A 17,611-nucleotide genomic window follows, 5' to 3' on the forward strand; every position below is an offset into this window, starting at 1 on the left:
ACACATTAAAAGTTTTTGTTTTACTCCGATCAAAAATAAATACATTTGACAACGTATTAATCAGGAGTTTGATTAATATTGCACTCGCTATTAAATTAGATGACAGGCAAAACCACATTGCTCCGTTTGTGATTATGCAGTTTTTGGCAACAATCTCAGGTAAATCTACACAACACATTAAATAACTCTAACTTTATTCTTATTCTGTGGCAAAGTTAATAACACTGCTTAAATGGTATTAAACTACTATTCTAAATCACTGCCAGCCATACCCTCAAAAATTAGCACACTCCATTCACAGCTGTTTGACAGTGTCGATGAAACTATTTTTGTTTCAACTGGAAAAAAAAATGTTCTGCTCATAGTGGGAAATGTAGGGTTCATTTTGAACACATATTTAAGTAACCAGACTATGCCTGGTAATGGGTGATTATTGTCAGCCACCAAATGCCAAACATCAAATGGACTGGCATGATGTGATGCTACTTTGTAGAGGAGCATCTAAAGCACTACGCAAAATGCATGCCCTCCCAACCTCGTGGAGTCCAAATGTACCGTTTTATATACTGTAGCCAGTGCATCTGACATCCATCCATTTGCAGTATCACATCCTCGTGACGGTTGCAGGTGTGCTGGTATATAATCACAGCTGACTTTGGGTGAGAGGTGGGCTGCACTCTGAGCTGGTAGACAGCCAATCTTAGGGTTTATTTAAAATCGATTCAAATATTAAATTATGTACAAATCAGTTAAGTGTTTGTCCAATTGTGAAATCTAACCTATATATCTAGTGACAAATGATGTATCTGTCACAAGATGAATGCATAGTATGTTTACAGCAATATCTATAGTCAACATCGCGTTGTACTTTCCAATGTTGACATCACTTTTAAGTCAACCTTTCTCTTCCAGTTAGAGGAGCAGAGGTAATACTTGGTTGTGGTGAAAACTTTGCTCTACTCTTCAGGGATGAGCTTTGTCAGCCTGGTATAATTAAACTACTTAGTTGGTCAATAATGGGTTCACCGTGTTCAAATCGGAGAAAATAGAATCTCGTGTGAAATATCTGGCAGTAGCTTCCCGGTGCTGTAAAATCACATCCTGGCGGAAAAACATTGTTCATTTTTATTCGAGTGTACCTTGTACAAACACTGCACACAACTTAAGAGTAACATTAGCATGCGAAAGGTCCATGCTGGTGTGGTGATTAGCATGACAATCTATTCTCTTTAAAGCTACCTTAACATCAAAATGATCAAAAATAACATTATTTTAAAGTAATTTACATGCTACAAATGTGGATGAATTGATATTTCTCAGCTCCTCTAAGATGAAACAAGAAGGGTTAGATCATGGCTGGAAAAGCTTACTTTGACAGTGGCATTTGGTGCAATCATGCAAGGAAGGAAAGTTTGAAAATAATGAGATTTCATGGTCACTTTGCAGTTGAAGCAGAGGAACCCAGGGAAAAAAAAAGCACAGGAAGTAACAAGAGAAAAGAGGTCAGTTATGAGTTTATCAGAAAACAAAACACTCAGGGCCAAATCTAGAAGCCTGTGTTTACCTTTCAGTGTCTTTGTTTAGACGTCACTCTTAAACACTTTCATTTGGTCTTCTTGGCCTAGATCAGTGTCACCAACCTTCTTGAAAACTACCTCTTGGTTATCAATTAATGCGACAGGCTACGAGACACCTGAGAATTAATAAATTTGCCCCAAGTACATTTTTCCACCAACCCATCCCTCGATCTTCCTCCACAGCTGGGGCAGGGTAGCATACCAAGAAAAATGAAAGGCTCTATGACTGTTGAGCTAGTTTTAGAACGGGGCTGCGAGCTCTGAATGTGGTCCTTGAAGGATACTTGCTGGTGACCCCGGGACTAACTGTATCCATACTGTACATTAAGATTGGTTCAACACACAAGGGGAAAAGTGTTTGTGTAGCAGAAGAATAATACTGACGTTTGAAATTTGTTTCAAAAATCATTTTGTGCCAGTAAGTTCTGGCAAAGCACACCTGGAGTACTTTTATGCATTTCTAGTTATTTACAAAAATATATTTTGTATGCTTTGTTGATGAAGGACATTCTTGTTTTTCATACTTTAAACTTTAGATGCGTCACTATTATTTATTTAGCTGTCACCATCTTTGTCTCAACCTAAAGTCAATATGTGTGTGTGCGCCACAGTTTGATTTACTACAGCACTGCGACCAGGATACAGACACACGCCTTCCTATCCATCCATGGCTTGAGAGAAATGTATGTATTAACTCAGTATTTATGTGGAAACAAACTTATTTCACCAATTTCTGCATTTGTCATTTCAGTTTCACAAATGTTAATTCCTTAATTACAGTTCCCTCCAAATGTACTGGCATAGTGAGGCCAATTCCAATATTATAAACAGAAAACATTTTGGCTTGATATCAAAATGTTGATACGAGACAAATGATCACCATTTCAGCGTTTATATGCAGATATTTACCTCTGAATCTAGCACAAAATTAGAAGATGGCATCTTTTGGTTGGCCATTTTTTTATAGGTGAAAAATAAGTAATTTTTCAATGAGAAAGATCAATCAATCAGAACCATTGCACAAACATTGGCCAGAGCCAATAAGACCATCTAGAATGCGCTGAAGATGACAGAAAACAATTGTGTACTAAGTGGCGTAATGTACTTTAAATGGATAGATCAATGAAAACAGCAATGGAAAAAACAGAGTGCTGTAAAGAAGCCCAAGAACAAATGAGTGACATGAGCCACATCCTTCAAAGGTTAAAATATCATAAGGCTTTTTCTTGGGGTGAGTCAATTAGTCCTCTATGGCAGCAGCAAAATTAACTCTAAATCTACAGCAGGGATGCCTAGCCAGTCAATCGCAATCGAAAGGTAGCCAGCAGACTGGTCCTAAATCGATCACAGGGAGTTTAGGGGGGAAAAAAAATAATAATTGTGTGTTTGTGTGTTTATTAGTGTACACCGCATCCTAAGCATCCTATCAACCCCCCCCCCCCCAAAAAAGGAGGTGGGGGGCAAGACCCCTCCAGCAGATCTTCCCCACAGAGTAACTGGACGCTTCCAGCTGTTGGGTGAGAGGCAAAATATATCAAAGCAGTTGGTTTAATAAAATAATTCTAAAACAAAAAAGGGGCAAAGGCCGCACTGGGACTATTCACCTATAAAATAAAATAGTAAGCCTCCATAATATGTCCATTAAAAATACATGATTAAAATGATTTTTTTCACCTCAACTGTTGAAGACGATGGGAGAGCATAGCAGCACGTGATATAAAATGGGAGCCAGGGTACGTGGTTGCAGGGGAGGGAGGGTGCCTTCCTCAGACAAGCCAGTGCATAGTGAGAGAGTGAGAGGTGAGCACCAAGCTTAATAGGGGAGAGTACAATCAGCAACTAGTTGCACCTGTGAGATGGGGGCGGGGTCACAGAGACACCTGACTGGAGGCAGGTGTCCCCGTTGCAGCTTTGAATAAAAATAAAATGTTGATCGTTTGTCTCATTTAAGTCAACACCTCCCAAAAAAAAGGAATTGGCCATACTGTTCGAATTATTTTGGAGGGGAGTGCACATAACTGATCACGCTTCAGCTGTATTAGTATGCAAAAGTTCTTCCCAAAGAATGTGTGTGCTTTGTTTCTTTTATTACCTTTATTACCTCAAGGCATTTGACAGAGAACAGAAGTCAAAAATGTGAACACACATTCTCGTGCTATTGAACGAGAAAGTGTGTCCAAACATTTAACTGGCACTGCTGTAAAACTGAAATTTATACATGAAAAAGACAGCTACAGTTTGCAAATGTGTGTAAGGAGTGCCTTTTAGGAAATGGCCTGTTGCTGCACGAATTCGTTTTGTAACAGGTAGCTCACGACAGCTTTGTCGCAGAATGTAGCCTGCTAACAAACAAACCTACTACGAGCCATTTTTTGTTGCTTTTGTCAACAAAACTGAATTTTGGTTCAAATTCTTGTGAAATTGCTCAAAGAATAAATCTGATTCATATGTATTTTTTCTGTCTCTCTCCCTCTGTATCATCTTCCTGCAGCACGATTAAAAACCTGAAAAATCTGAGGACAATTGAAAAGGGTGCATTCACTGACCTGCCTAATCTGAATTATTTGTAAGTGTTTCCATTTGAGGATGATTTTATTTTACTTCCGATGATTTTGTTCACCGTGCATGCAGCACGGTGTATTTCTTCAGTATTTACATGTGCATCTCATCAGTGGAGTCTAAATTTTGATTAACAATTTAATTTTAAGGACCCCTGAGATTCCCTACGTAGACCACAACAAAACTTTAAGATCAGAGTACTAATGTACATTTAAAGATATTCTTTTTGCAGAGCAACATGGAAATTAAAGCATTAAAGTGGTTTCCTGTCAGATAATAGGTGATGGTGATGGCAACAGTTACATAAATACAAATATGTCTTTATTGTACCGCACCGCCAAAGTAGGTCATCGAAGGGTAACGCCATAATGTCATAATGTAATTACATTTTTCACAGATGCATCTTTGGCACTGGGGTGATGCACTTCCCAGACTTATCCACCATATCCTCTTTGGCCTTCCCATTCAGCCTGTAAGTAACCTTATTCAAAAATAATAGTGGTTGTCAGTATCGTTTTCGTGCGGTTACCTTTTTTTTTTCTTGAGGCCTACTTTTCTATAGCGCTGAATGTCACAGTGCCAATAACATCAGCAAAAAGCCAACAGTTGATTCGCAGTTCCTTCAACTGTATTAACACCATTTTATCTGACTAATTAGCAGACGCTTCTGGATTGATGTCATTTTGCAGAAAAATGCAAGCAAACATGGCCATAGAAAATATCCCTGCCAATTCCTTCAACGGTATGACAAAGACGGCCAGTGACATGTGAGTAAATGCTCAACTTTGTCTTTTTTGTTACCAAAACATGGTGCAGCAATTGTTTAAGAATGCTTTCCGTTTTTGTCGTTGTTATTCATTTTGCCTCTCCAATGTGCTAATGCAAGTGGCTGTTCATTCCCTTGACCTTGACCAGTGAATCTGTTGACAGTAAATTTTGACCTTGACAGAAGCCTGATCGGTAGCGGTTTCAAGGAAATCTACCCACACGCGTTCAATGGAACCTTCATCAGAACACTGTAAGTTTTTCCCTTGGTGACCCTTTTTTTTTTTTTTTTTTTTAAACACAGGCTTAAAACTAATAAAAAGGCTCATGTAATATTTTCCTGGTAGTATATCAGTATGATTTGAATAGCTCTCTTTTTCAAATCACATAATAGAGCAAACAAATGGTATGCAAGACTAAACAAAGACTGGATGTCCCTCTGTTTTCTTGCCCTTCCACACACTGATCGATGTTGATGGGTTGATACAGTTAATGCTTCAGTCAACTCAGAATGCTTTCGGTACACACAAAAGTAGAATCAGAATTCAGCTCAATGGGCAAAATAAGTAACTCAACAACTCGCGCCTTTTGCTTTTTCGTTGGATGTTTTATGATGTCATGAAACAAAATGGTGTCATTCCAATCTATAACAAGTAACTGAACTTATTGTTCCAGAGTAAACGAGCTGTCTGATCAGTACAATTCATTTTAACTTTCAAATATCCACTTTAAGTGTAGCTCATTTGTTTCATTTGCAGCGATTTAAGACACAACAGGCATCTGTGCAACATTCCAGAGGACGCTTTTGAGGGAGCCTGGGGCCCGCTTTATCTGTGAGTTTTAAAAACATATTCATTTAAAAATATTTTTAAAATATCCAATAAAATGTTTTGGAATTCTGTCAGGGGTTTTCGGAGGGGTCACCAACAGTGGGCCAATCACTTTTTGAATTTAGCATTGAACACACGACTGCTCAAGTATGATAAGGATCATAAAGCCCCAGAGAACGTATCATCTCAACCCATTGTTTTGGTTCCGTAGCCAATGACATGCATGACATTTCATTCATACAGCTTTCAAAATGTGTTTGCTCAGCATAACCTCCAGTCACAGTAAGTTGTAAATGAAAAAAATTCAAACACACACCATATGCCGAGCCACAATTCTGCAGCTGCCACTAATAGCTTGATGAGTTGGAAGCACTTAACAACTCCTTCAGCCAATTCTGGACCAAGTCCGAAAAGACGTTTAAAAACGTCTTTGGGAGTGAATGAGTTAAAACCTACTACAGTATTTAACAGCTATCATTTAACTGTTAGCATCCAGTGCTACTATTTATCAGCTAATATGAAGCAACAGACATTAGTACTACAGGATAAATTCCTGATCACTTATAAGCAACATTGTTCAATGTTTACCACCAATAATCACATTTATACATAAAAACATCCATCCATCTCACGAAGATCGTGGGCGTGCTGGAGCCCATCCCAGCTGTCTATGGGCAGTAGGCGGGGGAACTGGTTACCAGCCAATCGCCGGGCACACGTAGACAAACGACCATGGGCGCTCACAATCACACCCAGGGACAATTTCGAGTGTTCCATTAACCTGCCATGCATGTTTTTGGAAAGTGGGAGGAAACGGGAGTACCCCGGAGAAAATCCACACAGGCAGGGGAGAACATGCAGACTCACCGGCTGGAGCCGGAATTGAACCCTGCACCTCTGCACTGTGAGGCCTTCGTACTAACCAGTCGCCCACCGTGCTGCCCACATAAAAACACAAGTACAACAATTAAGGAATAAAATATTTTTCTAAAAATGACCAGGAGTGTGTATCCTCAACTGCAGACAGCGTCCAATGTCAATTTGAGAAGAGTTTCTGCCTGCCCTTGTGTAATCAGGGCTATAGTTAGGGTAACCTGTTCTCTATGTGTACGCGTCTGTGTGTGATTCAGGGATGTGTCCTCCACAGCTTTGACCTCCCTCCCCCGAAAAGGGTTGGAGCAGGTAAAGCGCCTGAAAGCCAAATCTGCTTTTGCTCTGAAGCGCCTTCCTCCATTAGACAGTCTGGCTGAGCTGGGGGTGGCTGAGCTGACATATGCGAGTCAGTGCTGTGCTTTCCACTTGTGGTACAGCAAACACAGGTAAACGATACGCTCTTACAGATGCAACATGAATTAATACTGAAAATATTCATTCAAACATCAAAAGTTTGATATTAAGCCAAATAGAACGACACTTAACACCCAATTTTATATTTGCAGACAAGAAGCTCTCAAGAATCCATCACCATTTTGTGAATCAATCTACACGTAAGTTATTAAAATACAACAAATTTACTAAAAATACTACAAAAATTAGTAAACTAGGATGGATATGGATTTTAAGAGCAGTGGTGGGAAGTAATGCAATCCAAATACTTTGTTACTGAACTTTAGTCGATTTTTCAGGTATCGGTGCTTCAGTATTTTTTTTTTTTTTGATAACTTGTTTTTGTACCTCCTGGATATGAAAACCAGTGGAGTGCACTGCATTTGGGACACAGGCCTTCAGTGGATACTTAAGTTACCCAATTAGATGGATGATTTGAGAATTACTTTTGATATCTGACCGCTGTTTGTTAGACTGGATGCCCTGCTTCTGTAATGTGGATGTGCCAGGGAATAACATTTTTTTTTTTTTTTTGATGAAGGGTGGAGGGCTTCCATTCACTCGGGATACATAAACAGTACATTTTCATAAACCATACGTTGTCAGTTCATGTTGTGGATGTAGCTCAGTGCTTTAGATGGCGTTGGTTTCAGTAAAGAAAACTTGATGGCCATGACGGCACGCCACTGATGCAAAAAAGTATCTACATTTTAGTCATTACTTTATAAAAATTGTTACACTTTTCAACCTCCACGGATGATGTCACAATGTAAAAAAGACAAATCGGTTGAGAAATTGACATGTTGAGGCAAGGTGAAAAAAAAACAGCAACGTGGAAAAACTTCAATCAGGCATTGTTACCAACAATGGTTTAAAATAAGGGGTTAAAAAAAAAAAGAAAGAAAAAGACACAAAATTCTAATTTCAGTTGGTACAAGTAACACCCCACCTCTCAGTAACAAGACAAGAATATGGCATTTCTACAATTTGGTCTTTTAACAAACAACCAGTTGCTTTACTGATTGTGTTGGAGAACATCCATTCCTGCTGACACCTCCTCCTCATGTTGGTCACACACTGCTGCAGGAGGGTGTTCTACTCCTCAGCATGGTTTTTCAGCCAATCGGACTGTGATGGTCACGCTAGCGCAAACCATGTTCAGTCTGGTCTGGGTCAAGACTGTTGGCAGGTCACGCCATTCTTTCTAACACTAAATTCCGGAGGTAGTATTTAATAACTCTGAGATGTGAGGGTAGCACCAGTTGTCAACACACCTGCCTCACATTTCTGAGGTTGGAGGTTTGAATCCGGGTACTTAGTGGCCTATGTGGAATATTGCATGTTGAACCCGTACTTGCGTGAGTTTTCTCAGCGTCCTTAGACTTCCTCCTACGTTCACAAAATATGTATCTTTGAATAATTGAAGAGTTGTTGTCACTGGTTACAGGATCTAATGTCAATATGCTACCCACGCACACACACACACACACACACACACACACACACACACACACACACACACACACACACACACACACACATCATCACACCGCCATCACCAAAAAAGTAAGTTACTCTATCGCAGGGGCAATATTCATATTTATGCCTCAGAGGGTGCGTCATGATAAGGTGGTGTTGCCAGCATGCCTGTTCCGCATACTAATTGTTACGTTGGAGAAACCAAGCAGCCTTAGAACAGGTGCATGGCACAACGTCAGCAAGCAGCTTTTTCAGGTCCAGAGTCAGCCATTCATTCACATCTCGAGAGGAAGCGACATTTCTTTGAGGTCAACAACATCCAAATTCTGGATTACGAGAACCACTGGTTTGAAAGCAGTGTAAAAGAAGCCATCCACATTAAACCCAGAAATGCATCTCTAAAATTGCGGATGAGGTTTTGAGGCATTACCTATTGTCTGCGTATAACAACATCCTAGCATCCCTCCCCGTGTGATAGTTTAATGAGAAGAGAGGCCCTAACAGTTAAACTGCTTTGTCACCAACTGGTATGCAAGGACAGTCGTTCACGAGCCACGCGGGGAAACAACACACAGCCACAGCCAGAGGACACAGCCTCCCACACATAAATCGGGAGGCTCCACACCTAAAGCTTAGAACTGAAGACGCCTTTTGGACAAAAGGAGAAACATCTCCAATAAGCAAGAAAAGTCCAGTTGCTTCGTTCACACGTTTGTAGATGACCTTCACCTGGATGGTTGAGAATCTACACAGACATACTGTTTGCCAAAACCACTGAAGATTTGGCACATTTTACAAAGGCACAACCACCATATTTGTCATAATTTAAAAGGCAATTAAACAAGCTTACCAAAATTATAGAATTGGTAAGGCGTAAGAGAGTTTCATACAACAGGCAAATAGCCTACCAAACACATTTTATCAACCTTTTTGATTTTCAGTTTTTTTGATGACTGATGATTTTGCAGTATTTTTGTACTCCCAAATAAGAGTGTCAACAAAGAGCCTTCAAGCCAATTGAAACACTATTTAACAATGTACTGTTTGCTTGTTTAGGGGGGGAAAGTATCAAGTAGGATTACGCCCTGATGTCCATAATATGACACATTAAAATGCATCATATACAGCAATGGACATCATCCATTTGGGAAGACATTCAACTCCTTAAAATAACTTTTTTTTTTTTTTTGGTTTTCCAGAAATTTTGGTCGAGGCACTGACCTCTACAACAATCACCCACAACTGGAACATATTTGTCCCAGCCACGCCGGCATCCAGTGCACGCCAGAGTCAGATCCTTTTAACCCTTGTGAGGACCTCCTGGGTCCCATCCTGGGCAACGTCACCTGGATAATTGCTTTTTTTACCATTGTTGCTAACCTCACTGTGCTGGTCATCCTACTTTTTACCAGTCGCAAGTTAACTATCTCCCGGTTTCTCATATGTAACCTAGCCCTAGCAGACCTGTGCATGGGGTTTTACCTGATGCTCATCGCACGCATGGACTACCACTCTCGCCACGAGTACTACAACCACGCCACGGAATGGCAGACGGGCCCAGGATGCGACATGTCGGGCTTCCTGACAATGTTCTCAAGTGAGCTGTCGGTTTATACGCTCACTGTGATCAGCTTTGAACGCTGGTACACCATCATCAATGCCATGGATCTAAACAAGAGGCTGGGCATGCACCATGTGCTGGCCATCATGGTTGCAGGTTGGGTCTTCTCCTTAGTAGTTGCTCTGCTGCCCCTAGTGGGAGTCAGCAGCTACAGCAAAGTGAGCGTCTGTCTGCCAATGGATATCGACACGCGGGTTTCTCAGGCGTACGTGTTGATTGTGCTCTCGCTTAACGTTGTCGCGTTTCTGGGGGTGTGTTTCTGCTACGTGTGCATCTACCAGAGTGTCCGCAAGCCGGCGCCCGCCAATCACCACGACGACGCAAAGCTTGCCAAGCGCATGGCAGTGCTGATTTTCACCGACTTCCTTTGCATGGCGCCAATCTCCTTCTTTGCAATTTCCGCTACCCTGCACATGCCCCTCATCACCATGTCTCACTCCAAGTTCATCCTCATCATATTTTATCCCATCAACTCTCTCTGCAACCCTTTCCTGTACACCATCTTTACTCGGGGCTTTAGGAAAGAAGTGCGCCTGCTGCTCCAACGTTGTAGGAGTATGTTTATAGCATTTCAAGCAAAAGGCCCACGACTCCCAACTTATCTGCATCCAAATAATGCCCAGCGGGAAACCACGCTTTAGCTTCTCATCACTTGAGTGAAAGGTTGGTTGTGATCGAAGGAAACACATCATCCGTCATGAACTCGAAGAATCCATCATCGGCCTGAACTGTACATTTCTTCAAAGCTTGGCTCAGGATGGAGAGAGGCCCTGCATTGCACACGATTGCTTGCACATTTTTTATTTTTTTTTACAAACGGACTGAAAATGTCTTGCAATTGGCTGGTTACCAGTTTTGGGTGTACCCAGCCTCTCGCTCCAAGTTAGCCAAGATCTCACTGTAGTGATGGAGGTTTGAGTGGACAGATGTTTCAGTGTGTACAGTATTTGTGCATGTGTAATATACTGTAGGATTGTATGCCGTAATATGTACAATGTATTATAATATACGTAAACTATAGAGTGGTCGAACCCCTAAAGCCAAATGCAATCCCTTCTATGAGAGCTGGTTGACTTCTTAGAATTGGACATTTCTGTGAGCAGCAACGTAAAACTGCCTCTTGTGCCTAGTGGCCTTAACATGTACAATCTACAGTAACTAATTCATCCTCAACGTTCTTGGTCATGAAATAGGAAAAAAAAATGTAATAAATATTGAATTATTTGTAGTGCTGATATAGGAGGACTACTGCATGGCTGGACTTATGTCGCGAAAAACATCTATTCCTGGTTTTACGTTTCTATCCTTGCTAGATTGAATGATAGTTTGTCAATTTCAATTGAATATTTTGAGGGACATCACAAATTGAATCCCAAAACGCTTTTGGAGTGTTCTACTTCAAAAAAGTACATATTGTGTAACATGTACAGTATACTGTATTTCACTATTTCTTTCTGGTAACATTTTTGTGCTTGCTTTCACCGTTAAACGGCATCGTAATGTGATAGATGTTTATTTTTTAATGGAATTGTCCAAGCTTAATATATTCTCATATCCATTAATAGTTTATTCAATTCACATTCATGCAGCCCTTAGGGGTTTGTAGACTGTTTAGAATGTAATGCATTTATCAAGAAAACGTTTTTGATTTAGAAAAAAAAAAAACGGTGGGGGCAGGGAGCGGGTAATCATTCCTCAGTGGAGACGGTCAAAGTCAGGCAGCCTTAAGCTGCTCTTTTTGCAAACTGTGAACAGCATCAATAAATGTGCAGGGAATGTACTACACTTACTGCATCGACCTTTACTAAACAGCCTGCAGTGTTTGTTGCATTGTCCAACACTTGCCACAGACTGTGATAAAAAGTGAGGCATATTGTATGCAAGATGTACCGCCAACGTGCCATATGTATGAACATATTGGAAATACTTTTCTCATAGTAAATCTTCAAAAGAAAAGATGCACAAGATCAGGACCAACACACTAGAAGGATGAACCCATCCAATCCCAGCTCATTTTTAAGAGAAAGCCATCATGACATAATGATGATAACCAAAAGTCCCATTTTTAAGGTTTATTCATTGACACAACACGGTAAATGCATTTGAGGGAAAAACAAAACAAGGAATACACATTGGTAATCCAATACAGGTGTATACTTTAAACCAAAGCATGTTTTGCTTAAATATAACTTTTTCTTCACACAAAATACATAACATAAATTCACACATTGTGAAATCAAATTGCATTTACAACCAAACAAGTCATTTTATGTGCCGAGTCTTCTTTAATTGCTCTGATGGCTATAAAATAGAAAATATCTATTTTAGCATCATGTCCTGGGTATCAATTTCGCCCCCTCCATCATAAATTAGCAGTCCCTGTGTCTCGCTCCCAAAATCAACAGGGATAAGCTGCCCTGATCTGCCACAACCCGAATGAGGACAAGTAGAACAGAAGGCGGTTGGATAAGAAACAGTGCATTACCATTCTGCTTCCCCAATAGCTTTCGAGAACACGTAATCCCTGCCACCATAAGACATGACTCCATCTTTCAAATGGAACTTCCAGCGGTTCTTACTACGGTGAATCTACAAACCGATGGAGAACCAAAATATTGCAATGTTCAGAATCAAAGCTCAGAATTTTCATTTGCTGAAAGACGTGTACGTACTTTGTCATACTGGCAAACAATGATGTTCTCCGAGTCAAAGAGATCCGGGATGTCTTGCTCAAACACATCGTCACCGGAATTCAATGGATCCTGTTGAACACAATGTGTGACTTTCAAATCAACAATTTCATGAACCATCTTGTTTTTTTTTTTTGTTTTTTTTAATTCATTCACTGACCACAGGATTAGGTACACCTGCACACTCATAAAATCCCAAATAAAAATTTGGTCAAAAACACCATGTATCAAGATAATGTTGTACCATGCCTTGTTTTGATGGAGATCTTCGAATTAAAGCAGAACGTTTGTAAGATTTAATTTGCATTGGTTTAGTGATTGAAAGTTGGAAAATACATCTGCAACCTCATTAGGAAAATTTTATATATATATTTTTTTTCTCCTCAGTACATGTACCACCTCTTGACAAAATATTGTGGACGTTGGATATGTACTTTCAGCATTATCCTGTTTACTAGCTCAACTGTATATTTTTTTCTGCACCCGTTTATCATGATACAAAATGGAAAAAAGGAGAAACTGTTCAGCGATATACAGCGTTTGTTTCATGAGGTATGGTAGCAGGCTAATTATGAAGCTACAGTGCATCCCCTGCAAACTACAGCTGGCAGGAGGATAATGCTTCGAAAATAAAATCCATACCTCATCTTCCACTTGATCAAGCTCCTCAGCCTCTTCACTGTCACTACTGGAGGAGCTGCTGTTCCCATCACTGCTCACCCCTCCTTCCTGCAGAGCCTTGAGGGCCTCTGCATTGATCATACCCAGGAAATCATTCTCCTCCAGTGACACGTCTTCCTCTTCCAAATCCGAATTGTCTGCCGCACCGTCTAGCTGGACAATGTCTGACAGCGCATTGTAGTTGTAGTCCAGGTCCAGCTGGCAGACAACAGATATGATGGTCAAAAAGAAAAGATTTAGGGAAAATGGAGATGGAACATTAAAAAAAAAAAGTTGGCAATGTTGAGGAAAAAGGATATTGCTAAGTAACAACTGTTACAATTATGTTAACCTTGTTTATCTGTAGATCCTAAAAAATATCGGGCCCCCAAACTTACTAAAATAGTGGATCAGTATGACATTGCAATATACCAAGAATTCCCAATCACTGTGCCATGAGAGAATTTATCCAATTTCACTCCATGTGTCCAAAAATGATCTTCTACTACTAACAATGTACCTTTGACCCTCATGAGGATAAGCGGCTTGGATAATGGATGTTCATCTATCGAGGCTGGCAATGTTTTGTGACAGGCAGAACAATTAACTGCTCCTTCACTGGGTGGCAGAAGGGTCAACCTCTGTGTCCATCTTGAAGGATATTTACCGGTACATTCTGTCACATGTTTGGAGCCGACATGTGAGTTTTCGAATGTAAAACTTGTCTTTGCTCAACAAAGGTTGGGAAACACCGTCATATCTAACAAACTATGAATTCCAAACTAATAAAGAACACAATACATGAAATTAGAAAATATGAATCTGTTACTCAAAAAGCGTGTGCCTGCTTCTTGTTCAATAAAATGTGTTCTGACTCTCGACCGTAACCCTAATCTAATCTGCTCGATTGAAATTACCCCAAGAACAGATTGAGGTTGGTCATAAAATTTGGCGTGAGCCAAGTTTCTCGCTCTTGCAGCTTTTTCTCGCTCTTCTTCAATGACCACTTTGAGGATGTCGTCAATGTCGCTGCTCTTAAACTGAGGGGTGTCCGTCAAAACCTCCTCACTGCCAATCTGGAAATCAAACAGGTGACAGACGGAAGAGCATTTGACACTGAAGTCCAGAGGCTCTGGATTCAACTCTCTCTCTTGACTACTCGGCACAGATTCTGGCTCTGGAGACACCGATACCTCAAATTGTGGGTACTCAGGCATTGGGTCTTGCTGGGGAAGGCTGCTCTCCTGACTGGGGAGCGAAAAAGAATCAAGCGGCGGCAACGAGTCGACTAGGGTCGGCACAGGCACTGGCGACGGTTCGCGAGGAAGTCTTTCAGTAGGTTGTGATGAAGCCGGTGGAGGAACAGGAGGCTCTATTCTCTCAGTGACCGTCTGCGGAGGTTGTGAAAATGTTTGTTGAACTGCTGGAGCCTGAGTGACTACAACAGGAACGTTGACCTTGTAAAGTTGACCTTTGAGTAACAAAAAGAGAGAAAAGTCAGACCAAACAGCTCATCAGAAATGAACACAATCTGTTCCAGGTTGCTGGCTGCCCCATTTGTTTAGATTTTACTTTTTTTTTCCATAACACTGGCATAAATCTGTCCAATCCAATCATTACACCTTTGCTAACTAATGTTTTAGGTAGAATTTTAAACATATAAGTGTTAAAATTGCATTTTTGTTTTACATCTGGCTAGGAAGTGTGTGGTCCCATGTGTAATTTATATAGTTTGCTCACTCCTTTATATTAAAGACCTTATGACCTTAAGTTTCGCAAGAATTTAACAAGTCTGGCTGTCACGGTTTGATGACAGTTCTGTTTTAGTGTAAATTTTGGGTGAACTTTGGGGATATTCAACTGTACATTTGAAGCGTAGGATATTATAGAGAAACCACATACCAGTTGCTGTTTGGAGAGTGACTCCAGCAGGTATCTGCACAGGGTAAGATAAGCCAGCAGGAAGTGAAAAGGTAGCAAGCGTCTCAGAGTTGTTCTGCAATTGAACATTTAGTACAGTTTATTGTAAATCTACAGTAAAGGAGATCATTATAGTATGGTACATTCATTGGCTGTTGGGCCAGAACTTTTTGCAGTCAATAAATATATACTCAAAGTCTTATGAGCAATACAGTATAGAAATGAATAGTTGTACTAATCACAATTTAGGCAAGTGGAATCACAGGCAGCACAATATAACAGATTTGCTCTAGCTCGTAATATTCACTGTCCATCAATTCTGGAATTACGGTACCCATATAATGTTCAGTTCTCTATTGTTAGAAATTATATACTTGCCTGGACAGGGAAACTGTGAATATTCTGACTTGCGGGGATCACGACAGGAGCTATACATCATAAGAAAATAGCCAATACAACAAAATTCACATCACCGCATCCAAGTTTTGACTTCATCTGGTAAATTTTAATGATAACTAAGAAACAAAGACTCAACATCTTTATGCTACCTGCATGTTCTGCATCATTGCGGCTGTAGTTGGGCGGAAGCTGCAGCACAAAGTTTGGAGAGTCGCTGTTGTTCTTCCTGAAGTCATCCATAGCTTTGGACTCCATCATCTTTGTCTCCCAAAGCTGCACAGTAGAAGACGCAGAGATTCACTGATTTGTCAAAGACAGGTCAAATCTGACTGCATTGAAGACATACATGTCGTAAATCATCCAGGACGCAGTCTTCAAGGCCCTCGTCCAAGAACAGCTCCCTCATATTCTCAATCACATCGTCAATTATTGACAAATAGAGCTTGACCTGCAATCATTTACCAGAAAAATCGACGAAATAAGACAGGCCTTGTCACTAGTGAGAATGTGTAATTCATCGTTTTAAAATCAATTCATAGGTCTGAGTCTCAAAAGTAACAAAGCTAGTTTGGACTCATCATAAACCTGAACTTCAGATTAATATGAGCCCACATTGGCTGCGTTAGTTGTTTACGTGCTATGCTTCAAGGTTGATTTGTTTGCAGCAGAGGGATTAAAAGACCCCCCCATGCAATTAAGATTAAGTATGCCCATGACTTATTCTTCAAGGCCATAATACATTACACAGGCTAAAATACTTTGAATTTTCTCTTATTTTCGCAGAAAACTGCCGAAAATAAAATTAAATGAATGCCTGGAAAGCATGCTTTAGATACTAAATTTACATGACAACTCCATTTTCACAACTGCTTTTGGTCATACTGAAAGTTTTGCTGGAGAACGCAGCTCTTACCACCACCGGCCCTGAGTTGGTCAGCATGCTTGAAAGCAAATAAATAGTAGCCGCAGCGCACTTCCATCAGAATTAATGAACTGCGCAGTCGCTCCCAGGTGATCGTAATCAGCCCGCAAAGACGAGCGGTGATTGGAACTGAGTTGGCATGAAGATCCCGTCCTTTATTTTTTGCTTTCACTTGAAATACCACCGCAGAAATAAAGTGGGCTGTATAAAATTTGCCGCTTCCCCTAATAAAAATCATCCATTCATCTGATCCCGCAGATCCCCCTGGGTTTAAGTTAGCACGCCTCACTTAATTGTAAGGGTTCAAATCTTAAGGTCAAGCAATATAGAAAATAGCAATATAACAATATCGAAAATAGATGGATGGGGTAGATTTTACGGAATCAACATTTCAGTAGTATGAATGCACTGTACTTTCTAATGCATTATTTCATTTGTGTCAAAGACAGCTTCTCTGAGGTGAAAAGGTCAAAACCCACAAAATAATGACTTATTCAACAACTTGTTACAGCAGACATGGTTCATTTTGAAGCTTATTTTGTGTTTCACCTTTTGTTTTGTGTCAACTGGAACTTTGTGAGACTCCCACTGAGGGATTTTCTTATCTCAGGGAGCCATTCAAGGCTTTGCCAGTAGGTCACTGAAGGCGCCATGGTGCCGCTTGTCACAAACACCAAACCAGGAAACACTGTGTCCTTAAGATATTATTATCACGCAGTGTGTGCACAAGATGTATCACTTGCAGAGCACACAGCCAAGTTCTTTGTGAAACTAAGGTTGGGAAAAAGCTATATAGAATGTGGAGCTCTCCGTTTTGCTTCACAGGTCCAAAGAGCAGAAGGCAACATTTTGATGACAATAAT

General features: G+C 40.4%; 2 protein-coding genes and 1 long non-coding RNA gene across 4 annotated transcripts in view; 1 reads left to right on the plus strand and 2 right to left on the minus strand.

Annotated features, from left to right (window-relative positions):
* LOC109516169 (uncharacterized) overlaps positions 1-3,325 on the minus strand; it is a 22,947-nt gene extending 19,622 nt beyond the window's left edge. Inside the window, exon 1 of the long non-coding RNA XR_002168310.1 lies at positions 3,252-3,325. This is a non-coding gene — a long non-coding RNA (uncharacterized LOC109516169). The remainder of the gene's footprint in view (positions 1-3,251) is intronic.
* Positions 1-12,163, plus strand: part of lhcgr (luteinizing hormone/choriogonadotropin receptor) — a 13,250-nt gene extending 1,087 nt beyond the window's left edge. The window contains exons 3-11 of the mRNA XM_019870456.1: positions 2,189-2,260; positions 4,069-4,143; positions 4,534-4,608; positions 4,826-4,903; positions 5,086-5,154; positions 5,660-5,734; positions 6,862-7,050; positions 7,171-7,218; positions 9,736-12,163. Of these exons, the coding sequence (XP_019726015.1) occupies positions 2,189-2,260; positions 4,069-4,143; positions 4,534-4,608; positions 4,826-4,903; positions 5,086-5,154; positions 5,660-5,734; positions 6,862-7,050; positions 7,171-7,218; positions 9,736-10,798 (1,744 nt within the window). The 3' untranslated portion in view covers positions 10,799-12,163. The remainder of the gene's footprint in view (positions 1-2,188; positions 2,261-4,068; positions 4,144-4,533; positions 4,609-4,825; positions 4,904-5,085; positions 5,155-5,659; positions 5,735-6,861; positions 7,051-7,170; positions 7,219-9,735) is intronic.
* A 51-nt stretch (positions 12,164-12,214) lies between these two features.
* Positions 12,215-16,988, minus strand: gtf2a1l (general transcription factor IIA, 1-like). Of its 2 annotated transcripts, none has more exons than XM_019870458.1 (10): positions 16,740-16,988; positions 16,173-16,274; positions 15,976-16,099; positions 15,806-15,855; positions 15,410-15,503; positions 14,701-14,978; positions 14,425-14,583; positions 13,490-13,726; positions 12,830-12,919; positions 12,215-12,746 (listed from the first exon to the last, which is right to left on the minus strand). In XM_019870458.1, exons 1-10 carry the CDS (start codon positions 16,764-16,766, stop codon positions 12,639-12,641), a joined length of 1,269 nt encoding a protein of 422 aa, XP_019726017.1. In that variant the 5' UTR covers positions 16,767-16,988; the 3' UTR covers positions 12,215-12,638. The 2 variants fall into 2 exon arrangements, with proteins under 2 accessions (XP_019726017.1, XP_019726018.1); XM_019870459.1 differs by having other exon boundaries at positions 16,709-16,765.
* Positions 16,989-17,611: the final 623 nt, after the last annotated feature.

This window comes from Hippocampus comes, unplaced genomic scaffold, assembly GCF_001891065.2.
Source record: "Hippocampus comes isolate QL1 unplaced genomic scaffold, H_comes_QL1_v1.1 scaffold76, whole genome shotgun sequence".
Taxonomy (NCBI): domain Eukaryota; kingdom Metazoa; phylum Chordata; class Actinopteri; order Syngnathiformes; family Syngnathidae; genus Hippocampus; species Hippocampus comes.

Coding starts and splice junctions, on each gene's coding strand:
- gtf2a1l (XM_019870458.1), bottom strand. CDS start 16,766: ATGCTGACCAACTCAGGGCCGGTGGTG. Junction 16,275..16,739: donor CCAACTCAGGGCCGGTGGTG/GTAAGAGCTGCG, acceptor AAATGATTGCAG/GTCAAGCTCTATTTGTCAAT. Junction 13,727..14,424: donor AACCTCAATCTGTTCTTGGG/GTAATTTCAATC, acceptor GTTGTCTGCCAG/CTGGACCTGGACTACAACTA.